At 47.8% G+C, this 15,974-nt stretch overlaps 1 protein-coding gene across 3 annotated transcripts in view; it reads right to left on the reverse strand.

Annotated features, from left to right (window-relative positions):
- Positions 1-15,974, reverse strand: part of PIGQ (phosphatidylinositol glycan anchor biosynthesis class Q) — a 37,753-nt gene that overhangs the window by 5,323 nt on the left and 16,456 nt on the right. For 2 of the 3 annotated variants that reach the window (XM_088064096.1, XM_088064095.1), the window contains exons 5-10: positions 14,924-15,050; positions 13,150-13,303; positions 10,482-10,593; positions 8,403-8,483; positions 7,318-7,432; positions 3,255-3,316 (exon numbers count right to left, since the gene is read on the reverse strand). In XM_088064096.1, the coding sequence (XP_087920222.1) occupies positions 3,255-3,316; positions 7,318-7,432; positions 8,403-8,483; positions 10,482-10,593; positions 13,150-13,303; positions 14,924-15,050 (651 nt within the window). The remainder of the gene's footprint in view (positions 1-3,254; positions 3,317-7,317; positions 7,433-8,402; positions 8,484-10,481; positions 10,594-13,149; positions 13,304-14,923; positions 15,051-15,974) is intronic. The other variant, XM_088064097.1, reaches the window with a different exon arrangement.

Below are 15,974 nucleotides of genomic sequence, written 5' to 3' on the forward strand. Positions count from 1 at the left end.
AGGTGAAGTGCACAGGATGGATGCAGTGTGGCCAAGACCTGATGCATGGAAAGGATGCACAGTCTCCAAAGGACCAGAAAGATGGCACAGAAATGGTGGGGCTCAGAGCACAGACCATGAGAGATGCTCAGGGACTTACAGAAGCAGGGAAAGCTTGGCAGTGGAGAGAAATGGAAGGACATCCCTCTCTAGTAAAAGGGTTCAGCTCTGCTGGAACCAAACAAGCAGCTCTGGGAAAGGAGACTGTAATTCACAGCACAGAAGCCAGCCACAAAAGGAGAGACAGCAAAACACATGCACAGAGTCAACACTTTTTTTTGTCCACTAAAAAGCATCTGGGTTTTTGGGAGTTTGCCTGTTTCACGAGCTTGTTTCAGCTGCTTGGAGCTCATGGAATGGTGAGGGATGAACCCCCAGTGCCTACAGAGATGGAGCTCTTAGAAAGCAGGGTTGAGCTAAGAGTTCATTAGAACTAATCCTGGAGATCTCTGTCAAATTAGTTTCAAAGTACAAGATTGCTCAAGCAGAAGGGGGAAATGTCTGTACATAGAAGCATCCATAGGAAGTTGAGGAAAAAGGCCAGGGCAGCTGCTTGCAGGGAAAATCATAAAAAAAGAAGAACCATGGGGAAAAAAAGGCCAAAGAAACCTGTCCCCAGCACTAACTGCTGTAAAACCTGAATAACAATTTCTGCCCATTTCCTCAGCTGTAGGCAAAGCAGAGTGTCTTCAGTGCAAACATGCTGGGGGAGGAGGACAGGAACTGCTGCTCTGCAAGGGAGAGACACAGCATGTGTTCCCCTGACTGTTAGCTGTATGGGCTGGAAGGTCTGCACACAACATTTCTTGTTGAGAAGCATCCCTGGGCAGAGTGGTGATACCCAGGGGTAACACTGGCCACTGTAATAACCAAGGGTTTCTACACCCAGAGCAATTCACATCCCTGCCTCTCCTGCTACAAATGGAAGCAAACAGACAAAACTCATTATTAGTGAAGAGGCAATATTTGTTTCCCTTATGAAAGTTCTGTAGGTCAAAGCTCTAATAAACCCTGCTAGAATATCCATCCTAATGGAGCTGTTCCCTTTTCCCTTCCTCTCTTTAACCCTTTCCAAATCAGTTGCTGAAGAGACTTTCAGCAGAAGGTACATGAATGGATTAAACTCATGGATTAAAGCCCTGTCCAGCCTGGCCTTGGCCACTTCCAGGGATCCAGGGGCAGCCACAGCTACTCTGGGCACCCTGTGCCAGGGCCTGCCCACCCTCATAGGGAAGAATTTTTTCGTAATACCTACTCCAGACCTGCCCTTCTTCAGTTTAAAGCCAGTTTTCTACCTGGGCTACTGGTTCAGTTGAGCCACACTGCCAGAAATATTTCTTCATGTGCACCAGAAGAAATTACTTTAAACACTAATGAAAACCTGACCTATGTAAGAGTTCCTGAAGAATATTAAGTAGCATTTGGAATGAAAATATCATCCCCCATCCTCTGCCCCCTGCCAGGGTCTGGACTTTGCATTCCAGAGACACTATGTTAAAAATCAAAAATAATCCCTTGGCTGAACCATGGAATGGATGGGGTTGGGAATGCTCAAAACCAGCATTATTGATTTCTAATTCACTACCAGTGTCCCACAGGACAGCTCAGGCTATCACCTACAGCTGCAGTTATTTTGGGCACAGGCCCATGCATCCAGCCTGACTTCTACCAGGCACTGCTCCAAGAGGGCTTCCACACAGGGAGGGGGCAAAGCCACTGCAGATTCTCAAGAAAGGCACATCATCATGTACAACAAATAAGAATTTCACTTAAAAATAGGTTTTTTTACATTACCCTCTCCAAAGGCCTATCAGAAAGTGGGATATTCAGCAGGATTTCTGACACAAGCCCATTTTTTGTTTCCACCAGCACAAAGAGAGCAAAAAAGTGCCTTTTCTGACTGTCTGCTCATTATTATTGGAACAGAAGGCTGGGAGAGATATCTACTGCAGCACTTCCACCTCTTGAGGTGATGACTTGTGCTATATTCCAGATAGAAAATGGATCTTTCTGCAGTGGTCCAAGGAAAATTCATCACAGTCATATGACTCACTGCCTCTGCTCTGTAAGTCGTGGTCTTTTCCCTCTGGAGACTCCATCCACCTCATCTGTCACACACACTGATGCCAAAGCCTCTGCTCAGCACCTCCTGTGCCTCACCTCTGGTGTGTTTCCTTTTTCTGGAATCTCCTGGCCACGAAGGATGGCAGATTTTGGTTCTTGTACCACTATCCTACTGAAAGGCAGGAGCTGGGAAGACAGCTTGCTTAGAGAATGCTAGTTTTGCCCTGAAAGACGTCTGTAGAAGGGATTCCCTCTGGAATTGCTACTAGATGGTTTTCTGGTTCCCTGCTAGTCTGACCTTTGCTGAAATGGGTGGGACTGGTGATGGAAAAAGCAAAAGGACTGGGAAGCTGCAGTTAAGTCCTTCCCACACACTCCCCCAGTGTCCAAGTGCTTTTATAAGTGCTATACACTACTGGCAGCCTCTCCTCTTTAGGATGCAGAGAGCAAGAAAAGCTGCCTTGGGACATGGCTGTGCTCCTGCTGGGTCAGGAGATGGAAATTTCACTCCTGAAAGTGTAAGGAGTGTAAGCTGCCAACACCTCATTTCTCTTCCAAAAGAAGGTAATTTTCTTTAGTATCTTTGATGCCAGAGCATGGAAATGGGGGGTTACAAAAGCACAGGTAAGCCTTGCTCATACCCCTCACCAGGGCAACTCAGGATAAAAGCAGGAGGCCCTTTCATCTTTCCCAGACTATCATCCTGCTGAACTCATGGAGCAGCCAAGGCTTTCCAGCACCTCTGAAGGGTAAGAGTTTTTCCTGTTGCTTCATTCTGGATGGTTTAACTGCTTTCTTTTGCTTCTCCCAGTGCTTAGCAATTATCACATGAAGCTGCAGAGCCAGGAGGTGATAATGGCATGAGGTCTTAATCCCAGAAGTGACAGAGCTCTGTGTTTCTCCTACCTCCCCTTCTTCTACATTTCACTTCACACCATCCAGGGCACTGCATTTTCTCCAAACACAGGATGCAAGCAGGGCATCAAAAAGCACAGAAAGCAGCAGCCAGCCATAGCAACATGAGATTATTTCCCTTGTTTCAGCATTTTACAGCTGACAATTTTGAAGTGGAGCCTTTCAGTGGGAGCAGCACAGATGGACTGGGGTCACTCTGGGGGAAGGAATTGTCACGGAAGGCACAGGGGCCTTACCTGCATAAGGAGTCGCAGAGGTTTTCCATCCTGCTGCTCAAGGACTCTGAACTTCACTCCAGCTGCAAAGACAGAAAACAAAGAAAGCAAACACATGGTGGGATTGTTGGGGTGTCCTGAGCAGGGCCAGGAGTTGGACAGTGGTCCCTGTGATCCTTTTCCACTCAGGATATTCCGTGGTTCAATGCCTGGAGAACAGTCCAGTGCATTTGCAGCCCAGTGCTGTTGGCTGAGCACTGATTCCCTAGAAATTGTCTTCAACCTTTCTGGATTTGGGAACATTCCCCATTTTCCACAGAAAGCATGGATTGTCTCTACAATGCTTTAAGCCTAATGATACAGCTCCATTAAAAGTAACCCCTCTCACCTCCAGCCTGAAAACTCAGTCCTAGAGCAAGCACAAAGCCTAGAAATCAGCCAGCCAGGCCTCAGCATGAGAGAGGGACTGGAAAAACCTTCCACTTTTCCCAAACTCCCATCAGAATGGGAACTCCCATGTTAGCAGCAGGCAGAGAGCCTGCCTTTAATTTGTGCTCATGTGGACAGAGCACATGTGCAAATCTGTCCCTCTTTCAGGCTAAGGGAGGGAAGTGGCTGACCTGGAGGCATTAAAACATTTCAAAGCAAACCCTGCCCATTAATCCCAGCATCCACATGTTTTTAACAGGCTAACCCCATCAAACCTGCCACTTTCCTGTTTCCTCTTGGATTTGCCTCATTGCCAATACTGTAAAGATAAATAGGAAAGATTTTGGATTCCAAGGGTGATGCAGTGCACACAGATTTAACACAATGTTTCAGAGGTAACCGCTTGGACCAGAGAGGCATTTTTCTTAAAAAGATGTCAAATTACTTCACAGAAATAAGACCACCAATCCATCTCTGCAAACCTATTCCAGCCAAGCATGACCTGTTATTCTTTCCTGCAGGTAAGAAGATAAGACTAAGGCACAGATCAAACACTGACAGGAGAACAAACAGAAATAAAACTCGTCACTATTTTAAGTGCCATTGCTGGAATATCTCTATGGCTCTTGCACACTGAAAAACCAAAATGTTTTCTCTATTTCCTCAAGCTTTGAATGAATTAAAATCATACAGCTCACTCCTAGGAGAGAATGCTTTTCTCTAGCACACAGCTCTGGTTTAAACTCTCTCCCCAAATGATAAAGCTTTTTTCTGCCAAGGACAGGAGGGATTTATTTGCATTTTGCTGGATTATATTGATAGAGGGGCTTCCCCAGTGGCTTGAAATAGATGTTTGAGTACCCTGGGCCTCAACAAGCAAATGTGCTGGATGACCAAAGTGCTCAACATGATTCACAGAGCTCTGGCTAAGAGGAAGTGGCTAAGCCATTCCAGGAACTACTTTTCTGGCAGACTTTGTCAGAGAGAGACAGAAACAAGCAGGCAGTGAAGGTTCAGATATGTGGTTGAGCACTCTGGAGTCTTATCCCAGGAACAGTCCATCATCCCAGCAAATGCTGGTTCTGTAGGTCCTGACCACACATCTCCCTTCTCAAGCTGCAAGTCAACACTTTCTTAATTAGATTATTTAATTGCTCAAGAGTCTTAAACTTCTAAGAAAATAAGAGCACAAAAAAGCTATAAATTCATTTTAGAATGACCTGCAGACGACTGCAGTGCTCAGGACTCTGAGTAGTTCCCTTCTCTAGGGGAAGAGCAGGAAGGCTCAGGCTCCTGCATGTCATTCCAGCACAGAAGACTGAACTATTCCATTAATTCCAGCCAACTCCAGAGCTCAGGGGTCTGCTTTTCCTGTACAAAGGCATCAGCAGTGGCATAGGAGAGCTCAGAATATGAACTCATTTGCTTTGTTTCACATGACAGCACACTCAAGTGAGTGCACTGCTGGTTTGTACTCCAGCAATTGTGGCTGGTCCTACAGAACTATGACAAAACCTTCCCCAACACTTCCACTGTGAATATTGGGAAAGGGAAGTACAGGATTGTGGCCTGTTCACAATCAAACAATGCTGGTAACCTGTGTGTGGGCAGTCTGAGAGCCCTGAAACCCCTGCTGTTCCTTTCTTCGTGCTGTGAATCCACATCCCAACCAAGGTGGTGCCCCTTGAGCTGGCACTGGGTGCACAGAACTCTTGCACAGAGACCATCAGCTGTGATCTAGATAAAAAAATGCTTTTTGAAGTCATAAATATTTCATTTTGGATGTGTGGAAAGAAAAAATGCATTTAGTGTGTGGATGGATCATTCACCTACCCCTGGCCAGGGCTTCATCAGTATTTTGTCACTGTTTCGTCAGTTCAGACACTGAGTCAAAGAACTTGGAGGCCACATGCCACAACTGAACTGAGTTGAACTCAGGCCCCTTCCTACCAGCAAAAACTATCCATTCATGTTGGTAGAACCATCTTGATGATGCCTGTAAAATCATCTGCCCTAACACCTGCCAGAGGATGTCTTCTCCAAGTTGTGAGTCTGACAAGGGAAGCAGCACCTCAGCAGTGAGAGCATCATGTGATGTGTACTCTCTGAAGTCCTTTGAATTGGATTCAACTGCTCCATCTGTTCCTGTTGCCTGCCACAGTTTTGTGCTGGGGCAGGAATATAGGCTGCAGAAATGCTCAGAGATGCCTCTTCCTCTCACAGGCACCAGGGCACTGCAGTGCCAGTTAAGGAACTCAGCTGAGAATTCAATCCCCTGCTTGGGTGGGGCTTGTTTCCTGCAGCAGAGACCTGGCTGAACAGGAATGAGGAGAAGTAACCTGTGGCCTTACATAACCTAAAGGAATTCATGGTCCTACACCTCTCAGTGGCACCAAGATCTTCTGCCTTAAATCCTGCTCATTACTGGGTCAGTTTTCTTCAGCAGCACCTCCTGTTCCCCAAAGACAGCACTGAAGGGTTTAAGATGTTTCTGCCAGAAAATTCACAGGAACCTGCTGAAGGTTCCCATGGAAAATAATGCAGCTCAGCTCTACCTTCCCAAAACAGTCTGGCAGCACTCCAGCAGACAAAGCTGCTGAGGTTGCCTCGAGCTTCCTCTGCCTTTGATGACTGGCCTTGGTCTACTGATGATCAAGCTCTTTCTTCTATGCTGAATTCCTGCTGCATGCTCTTTAAAAGGATGGGAGATAATAATTTAGATGTTCTTGTCTGTAACTAGATCAACCATAGCTGTGGACAGTCAAAGGCATTCCAAAATAAGTCCTTACACTGGTGCCAGCCATGGTTTATGGTTACCCAAAGTGGAAAAACAATGACTGGTTTCAAAATGGTGACAGATTACCTTAAAAAAGGGAATTATTATCTGAACTCTGCCCAGAGCTTTGAAATTCATCCAAACACTTCAGGTCAGGGCTTCAGTCAGTCAAAGTCAGCACAGAACTGAAAGAGCTCCATTGATTTGCAACCACTGTAGATCCATCCCTTTGGAACTGCTGACATTCCAAGTATTTTTGTGATTTGGCTTGTTTCAGAGCCCAAACACCCTAAGTCATGAGCTTTTTTCACAGAATCATGGAATATCCTGATTTGGAAGGGACAAGGATCATCCAGTCCAACTTCCAGCCCTGCACAGACACCCCTAACAATCCCACCCTGTCTCTGAGAGTGCTGTCCAAAGGCTTCTGGAGCTCTGGCAGCTTTGGGGCCACGCCCATTCCCTGGGGCCATGCCCAGCACCCTCTGGGGGAAGAGCCTTTTCCTGATATCCAACCTGACCCTCCCCTGACACAGCTCCATGCCATGTTTGACATGCAGAAGTTTTACCTGACCTGGTAGTCTAGAACTGGAATAAAAGACCTCGTTTATATGATGCTTGTTTGGATGTCATTTTTTAGTGGCCAAGGGCTTTCTAAAGGTGCTCCTGGTTCTGCTTCAGGTTCAGATTTCTTTCCATTGACATCCTCATCCTGCTCCTTGCAGGAACTGGTTCACAGCAGGGACACCTGCACAACTCGAGCTTTGGGTTTTCTCCTACTCCCACTGCATCCTCATTCAGGAGTGACCCAGTGCATCAAAATCAAGCACATAATGCAAAGTGCTTGAAGTGCTGCAGGGGCAGAGCTGAGGGACTCACCTGCGAGCCTGTAGGATCTGCAGAGGCGAAGGATGAGGGAATAAAGAGGGAGGGAGTCAATCAGGTCCACCAGCAAGTGTATGAGGCCCTGCACAATCACCACCAGCAACCGGAGCTACAAAAAACAGTTTAACAGAACATCTCAGGAAACAGGAGATTAAACAATTGTAAATTTCTGAGCTGAGCCAGGATCTAACATTGCTGTGTGCTAAGCTAAAGCCTCCCAAAGTGGGTGTGATGTCTGCAAGTGCTGAGCATCCAGACCCTGCATGAAGGTGCTCAGCAATCTGGGTTTAAGGGTAACTGGAAGGAAACTCCTACAGCTGGAGATGCAGTGACGGGCAAGGACTTGAGAACTATTCCACTTTCAACAGCCACAGTTGAAAAGGAAGCCAAAATTGTCCCACTTCGAGTCAACTCCATCACTGTGTACCAGTGAATGTAAATTTTCCTCTCTCCAACAGTGAGCTGCAACAGCTCATTTTGGCCTGAAGAAACCCCATGTAGAGTTTAAGCAAGAGCAGAGCAGCCAGGAATGAGCTTCCTGCTCTGTGTTTTCTGTCCCTCACTAAAGCACCTCCTTCTGTCACACTGAAGTTATTTTCTGCTGCCAAGCTCATTTGAAAAGAGAGGGCTCAAAAAAGATGCTGAAAGCATGTGATGGCCACTGTCGGTGGAAAATTTGGCTCTGGGCACACCATGGAGAGGACTGGTCATATTGGAGGAAGAAAAGAAAAATAAAGAAGTTCCAGCCTCTGAGGAAAGCTTGGCTGGAAACATTTAATGCAGCAAGTTAATTCCCTGAAAAAAAATGTTCTGGATCAGACTAGAGAGGCCATCACCACAGACATGGATGGAAACAAAAAAAAAACCAAGTTCTGAGAGAAAGAGAGGGGAACAGTTTATCCTGCTGGCCAGGATTTGCTGGGAATTCCCTTTGGAAAAACACAAACATGAGCTGTGTGAGAATCCTTCCTAAGACACCCACATTTTTTTTTCTTTATTGATGACCATAAATATCTAGGAAACCATTTTTTACTACCTCAGAAGAGAGTGTTTGACTTGTTTCAAGGGTTAAATCTTACCAGGGTAAACACCAAATAATACAGTGCAGTTGTAGGCAGGAGGAACAGCAGGATTGTGAAGAGCAAAGTGCCAATAAATAACTAGGGAAAAAGGAAACACAATAATGAGCAGAGCAATGGCAAAATAAAACACATTACAAATAAAAAATAGGAGACTCTGAGGCAATGGAAGCTTGCAGGACTCCTTAATGCGTTTTTATCTTGCCTATGTGAATAATGCTGTTACCCTGGATATTTTCAGTATTTCTCCTCTCACTGGGCCTTCTTCAAAACTCATTATTAAGGGAGTACATTTGGAAAGATAAATAAAAGCTGGATCCTGACAGCACTTTTCCTTTACAGGCAACATTCAAGATTTCCCATTCCAGGCCAGCTTCCTTAGGAAACAAGACTTACATGATCTTGCAATTTTTCCACTCTCTGTCCCCAAATGTTTTAGATCCATTGATCAGATTTTACCAGAAAAATGTGAAAAAGAACAGAGAAGTGGTAATTTGAATGGGAATCCTGGAAAGAACTGAGAAGTACTTTTGTTCCTCCTTGTTTTAGCAGTGCAGGCACCTGGTGCAAACCTGACAGAATTTGGGTGATAAACATTCCTCAAGGCAGCAACCACCTGAACTGTCCAGCCACAGCCTCTTGCTCACTGGGAAGGTGGGAGAGAGGAAAAAACTGGAGTTGGGGAGCAATATTTAGAGGGTGAAGGAGAAAAATCCCTAGGAAGCAGGTGTCATTAGCTCCACTGCCCACAGAAAAAGTTATTTTTATTCTGGGCCAACCCAGTTGGTGTAAGTCTAAATAATTCCAAGTGGGAGAAATTCAGATTTATGCCACACAGGGACCTGACTCTTCTATTTCCAGTCACCAGAGGAGAGAGGCCACAGCAGCACAGGGCACTGCAACTTCTGCAAAAAGCGAGCACGGCTGTGGGATATCATGAAAGAAAACAACCCAGCAGCCACGGCGCGGAGGTGGATCAGCAAGGCAGCTTTAGGGATGTAACCAGGAATAGATCACAACCCAATCCAATCCATTCCCCTCGCAGCAGTTGTTTCTCCTTTTTCCTGTCACTCCACTGCAGTTGTTTAAACCTCCAAAAGTCTTTTAAGGTCTGCTTTGAATGTCTCTTCCTACCCAGCCAGCGACACAATTCCCACTGGTCTCCAGAGCAGCAGGATGAAGCCTGAAGTGCCAAACTAATTCTCCTCCAAGTACACAGGGAGTGAGCCCTCATGCAAACCTGGCACAGAGGCTTTTAATCACCAAAGAAACAGAAAACCAGCTCTCAGCTGTGGTGCAAGAAGCTCAAGGTTATCTGTTGTAATAGAGAGAGGCACTGACCCTGCAAGTTTCCAAATATTACTGTATTGTTTCAGTGATGTTTGCAGCTGCTGGCCTGGAGCAGTTCAGGCTCTGCTGGACTTTTGCATGGCATTTCAGAAATTAGAAAGAGCTTACAGCGCTCCACAGAAAACTGCCTCTGCCTGAGTGAGAGTGTGTGGGCCAGGCTCCAGCACAACGTGAATGAAACGGGGCCTTTTAATAGAAACGCTGCCACGGCTGTTACTGTGGCAACACTGCTGGGCACCACATTTCCAACTGCCTCCATCCCTCCCCCATTCCCACTCCAGGCTCTGGGAGCTGCCAGCATCTGCAGCACCCACCGCAGCTCCTCGGGTGCCTGGCAGGTGCTCAGGGCAACTCTGCACTTGCAGAATTTGGCTCTCTGAGCAAAGGGAAAGGGTGGGGGAGGAGAGGGATAGGCTGCAGGGTAGGGAAGGGGTGCAAGAAAAGGATGCAGGGCAGGGAAGAGGCACTGCAGGGAAGGGGAGGGGTGCAGGAAATGGAAGTGGTATAGGGAAGGGAAAGGCTGCTGCAGGTAAGGAAGGGGTGTTGGAGGGCAGGAAAGGAGCACAAGGCAATGGAGGGGTGCTGCAGGGAAGTCAAGGAGTGCTGTAAAGCAGCAGAAGAGCCATGGGCTCAGAGTGTCAGGGAATGTCCTTGCTCTGGGCACCACAAAGGCTCCTGTGTCTGTGTCCCAGTATCAGCCAGAGTGGGACAGGAGGGCTGTGGCACTACCTGGTCCAGGTCATAGGAGCAGGAATCCACCCGCTGCCTCAGCACGTTCCACTTCTTCCCCCGGAACAGGCGCCACAGAGAGGACAGGCCGTAGATCTTCAGGCAGTAGAGCCTGAGCAAAGAGAAGACTCTGCAGCACAGCTGGCAGCTCCCAGCACCACCCAGCTGTCACCAGCACAGCCCCACGCCCACTCACCCACCTCCAGAGCCAGGGGTGGCAACAGAAATCCACTGGGAATGATACAGGTAAAGACTCATGGCCCAGTCAACCCTCCCTGGGCTGGCCCCTGGCACAGGGGCTACTGCAGCCAGCTCTGGGCCACTGGAGGGCAATGGCCAGGCCATGCCCTGGAGCTGCAGCAATCGCCAGCCTCATGGCAACACCTTCCCTGCAGCAAAACGGTGGGCAGGCCCTGGCACAGGGTGCCCAGAGAAGCTGTGGCTGCCCCTGGATCCCTGGAAGTGTCCAAGGCCAGGCTGGACAGGGCTTGGAGCAGCCTGGGATAGTGGAACCGTGTCACTGTGGCAGGAGTTGGGATGAGGTGAGCATTAAGGTCCCTTCCAACCCAAACCATTTCATGATTCTAGGAAAAGAACCAGCAATCCTATTTCCCCAAGCTCACCTGTGTCTCCCCAGTTCAGATTTGTCCCTTCTCCTGCCTTCACACCCTTCCACACAGGGCTGCCCAAGGTCTTACCCCCACACCTGAGTCAATGCAATGCAATTGTGCCTCTGCAGCAGAGATACAAAGGAGAAGAGCGAAGCCCCTGCAGCTTCTCTAGTAACCCACAGCTCTAAAAGTCCTTAAGAGTTGGAACAGACCATTGAAATGCCTGGTGGCCCCTACTACATCCCTTCCTTGGGTTTTCAGAACTTGGTGCTTGAAGCTTAAGACTTGAAGCTACTTCCCCCACAGAAAAATGACAACAGTGAGGGAAACTTGGGTTACAAGGGGTGGGAAACGGCCACCTCTTTATGGAATAACATCAAGGAAGAACACTGGATTTCTCCTTGGGATGGAGAGGAGGCACAAAGTGCCCTGGGCAGCAGTGCCAACATACAGGGATGTAAAGAAAGAGTTCACAGCCAATGTGTGGGGCAGAACAGAGTCTGAGAAAGCCTGAACTACAAAAGCCAGACTGGCAAATCAGGCTAGCTAAGGTGTGGAGGCTGCTCAGATGTCACAGCAGCAATGTAAAAGCAGAGGCAAGGAGGCTCATCCAAGAGAAGAATCTGGTTTGAGGAACACAAACTGCTTCAAGGAATTGGCAGGGTGCCTCCAGACTGGCAGGCACAGCTTGGTGCACTAATCCCTAAGCAGGAGGGAGCCCAGGACAAATCCTCCAGGTTCTGGCACAAACCTGCCCATGGCTCTGACTAAGGCCACGCTCTCCCTGCACCCCCTGACATGACACCCAGGGGTGTTGCTGCAGTGGCACCTGCCCCACCTGCCCTGCTGCCTGCACACACATGCCTGCCCTCATTTCACTCTGTGCTTAGCTCTAGAAGTGGATCTCAGGCTTCACCAGCATCTAAACCAGCAAATTCTTCCTCCTGCCAGCTGCAGGAATTCAAGGGGTGTGGGTGACTGCTGACTCTTCCTGGCTCTCCATGGGGACAGCACACAGCTCCCTGTACTTCTGACAAACACAAGACAGGTAGACTGGCTCCCTGCAGATCCAGGGAAGATAAATCAGCTGACAAAATGCTTTTCCTACTTCCTACTACCACTCTGCACAACTAGGATGAGCAAGGCCATTCCTCACAGACCAACACAGGAATTCCAGTAATTAGAAGTGTTGGGAAGACACTCCCACTCCCAACATTACTGATTCTGGGTGTAAGACCTATGTTCACAACAGACCTGGCTCATAAATCAGGTCTCAATATTTCCAACCATTCCCTAAACTACCCATATTTAAAGATTTACACTTTCTTGTGTTGTTTGCTATGTAAAGTCTGAGGAGGAACAATGGCCATTTTGTACTTTATAAGGTCCTTTATCTCTTGTATCCCATCTCTCTGGCAAGCTCATCCTGTGGTCTATGGGACTCCTTGGTGCAGGACAAGTTAGAGGAGAGCAGGAACAGAGCACAGTGATGGACACCTCTTGCACAGGATCCCAAACATGCCCCAGATGTGCCCCAAAGCCCCCTACACTCCCCCGACTCATTCAGAGCCTCTGCCCAGCTCTTCAGGCCATGGGACCCTCCAGACAATGACACCAGGATAGTGTCACAGACCTCCTGTAACCCCAAACCTGCCACCTGTGCTCCACAGTGCAGGCAAGGACCTCTGAAACAGGCCAGAGACAAGGATTTTGGGGTTTCTCCAAAACTACCCTTCTCCTCCTTCTATTCTCCAGTTCCCCCTGCAAATCTCTAGCAGGGTGCAATGGAGGAGAGTACTATGAGGCTGAATCAAAGGGATGGGGTGAGCTGCTTTCTTCATTTTTCCAGGTCACTACCACTATAGATAAGTATCTAAATGCAGGAGAAATGAAAGATGGGCTGCTTGTACTACTGTGGCCATCATTTCTACAGGCTTAAAAAACTGCAAGAAATTAATTACAGGTTAAACGGTGAATTCAGAACTACACCAGGATTGAATGCTTCACCACAGCCTGAGGTGCTTCCAAACAAACCCCAGAGAGGGAGGGAGACTCACCTGGCCCCATAGACATAGAAGCAGTAGATGTGGAAGGTCAGGAGCGCGATGATGTCGGAGAGGATGCAGAGAGCCACGGTCAGGCCCAGGCAGGCCGAGAGCCCCACGTACCACAGGATCATCTCAATGAAGGGGGACAGCAGGTGGATGTAGCCTGGTGGACATGGCAGAGGGTCAGTGTTTGACTGGGTCATCTCCCTCTTGAACATCTCAAAAAGTTAATTCCCCTCACCTAGAACACTGCTCCAGAAATCAGAGCCATGAAAACATGGAAGTGAAGCTGGAAAACTCCTTGGGACACCATCTTCTCTTTAAGAGGGCCAACAAATACTCTCTGTCTGCCCAAGTTTCTGCCCCAAGGTGGGCCAGCACTAGGAGGATGGGGAGGAGTGTGCATAGCTTGTACACAGCAGTCACCTTGCTCCACACGGGATTTCATGGAATAAGTGGCATGGCATGACTTGGGTTGCAAGAGACCTTAAAGATCATTTAGTGCCACCTCCCTACCATGGGCAAGGACACCTTCCCTTGGTGTCGTTTCAATCCCTTTCCAATCTGGCACTGAACACTTCCAGGGATGTAACATTTGATTTTCTACATTTGTGTCTAGTTTCTTAAGTACATTTTTAACTGCACACATCAGCCTTTACTGCAACCATTCCTGTTTTTCTGCTCTTCCCACAAAAGCCACCTTATGAGGTGCCCCCCCACCCAGGGAGGCAAAGATTTGGTTTCAGATAAGCATTGTTGAAGTGAGAGGCGTGGCTTTAAAGCCTGGGAAGAGTGGATTCCATCCCAGTGGATTCCATCCAGCCTCAGGGGATGGGCCCTGGGAGCCTGGGAAGAGTTGTCCCATCCCAGACTCTCATGGGGTGGCAGCCCAGGGAGTTCTGATTGGGTTTCAGCCCCTGGAGTTTCTCCCTTGCTCTGTCCCTATTAGACCCTGACCTCAAACTCCACCCTGGCTCTGCCCCATAAAACCCACCACACCCTGCTTCTGTTTGGGGCTGTCTCTGCATCTGAGTTTGTTCCTGTGTTGAATAAATGGTTTCCTGAGCAGAAACCCATCTCATTGAATCCCTCGGCAGTCACTGGTAACTGTAGCCTCCCTGGACAGGATCCTGCAGCCCCACAATGCAACACCACCTCATGTGGCTTTTGTAAAATAAAGCAGCGTGGACAAACAATCTCTTTCATCACCAAAGTGGGGCAAAGTCACAGAAACAAGATCATACTTGACTGATGAGCAAAGTAAATTGGTAAAATAACTATGATGTTCATGTCCATCGTGCCTGTACTCCTCCATCAACGATAACAGGGGTGTTATCACAGGGTTATTTCAAGGAAGAACCTGAAATAATAAAATTGCACTATGCTGAAGTTGGTGATAAGGCAGGGTTGGCATTTGCATCCCTGCACATTTCTCATCCCTGTCCCAAGAGCTGCCTCTCACATGGCAAAGACCACAAAACCCTACAAAAGACCTCACAGCAGTGCCTTCCCTTGGACACTCACCACCAGTGACACCAAGGAACTAAGCCCCAGCAGGATCTGCACTTCTTGCAGAGCATCAAGACCAGCACAATATTTAATATGCATGAATTCCTTGTGTGGGAATCCAACTTTGGCTTCAGTTCCTACAGCAGGAAGACTCCCAGACAAGTCTGTACTTGCAGAAGTGCATTTTGATTCATTACTCACCTCTAGGCAAACATTAAACACTCAGAGGGAAGAGATGAAAAGGGAGGCTGGAAAGTTAAACAATTTCACTTACTGATCCAAAGATGGATGTGATAAAGGAAGAAGCGGCCCAAAACTTGATCCAAGGCTCGGTTCATTTTCAGTCCAGCTGGTGCTCCCATCAGCCACTGGAGCAGGTCCTGCAGCTCTTCAGCCACATGCTGCAAACACAAGGAAGCCAGGCCATGGAGAGAAAAGACTGCAATCACCCTGAACAGGGCCAGTGCACTGTAACTGCTGCCCCCTCAAACATTCCACCACAACCTTCAAATCAATGGGACAAAATCCAAACAACTGTTTTACAGACAACTACCTAAATCAGAAATGCACCTTTATTAACTCCTTACTGAATCACACACAACAGCTGAGAGGAACCTGAACTGCTTCAGTGGTCTCTGTGCTGGGAGCATGGAACTGTGTCACCTCTGGCCACCTCTGGAAGGCTTGCACAGTGGGATTTCTTGGAGTAATGAGGATTCTGGAAATAGATGGCAAATACTGGTGCACAAATCCACTTTTGGGGACAGTCAGGTGAAAAGTCAGAGCTGAGTTTGGGGAAGGCTGTCAGGATTTTAAAAGGGGGGAAGAAGGCAGTGCAGTAATGGCCAAAAAGGGTGAAATGCTATAAATAATCTGTGTTTGTTTAGAGCAGGGTAGAAAACACAATTACATAAATATATTTCATGCACAAACTCCTTGATACTTTGTGGTGTACTAGGCAATAGCCCTGATCTTGCCTATCACTCTCTGCAGGTTTCATAGACAGGTACTCATGGCATCCCAGCAACAAAGCAGTCTTGGAATCACTGAGGAAAAACACTAATGAAACTCCTCCCCACATCACTGAATCAGAAAATCATTATGGTTGGAAAAGCCCTCTAACATCATTGAGATTGGTGCACCTAATGCTGCCAGGTGCACCAATAACCTACATCCCCAACTTTCACATCCACGTGGCTTTTTGAACACTTCCAGTGACTCCACCACTGTCCTGGGCAACCTGTTCCAATGCCTGACCACTCTCTTCATAAAGGAATTGTCCCCAATATCCAATTTAAAGCTCTCCTGCTGCAACTTGGTCCTGT

This window comes from Pseudopodoces humilis, chromosome 18 (assembly GCF_049639895.1).
Source record: "Pseudopodoces humilis isolate 2021_Gansu_Grassland_sample_001 chromosome 18, ASM4963989v1, whole genome shotgun sequence".
Taxonomy (NCBI): Eukaryota; Metazoa; Chordata; class Aves; order Passeriformes; family Paridae; genus Pseudopodoces; species Pseudopodoces humilis.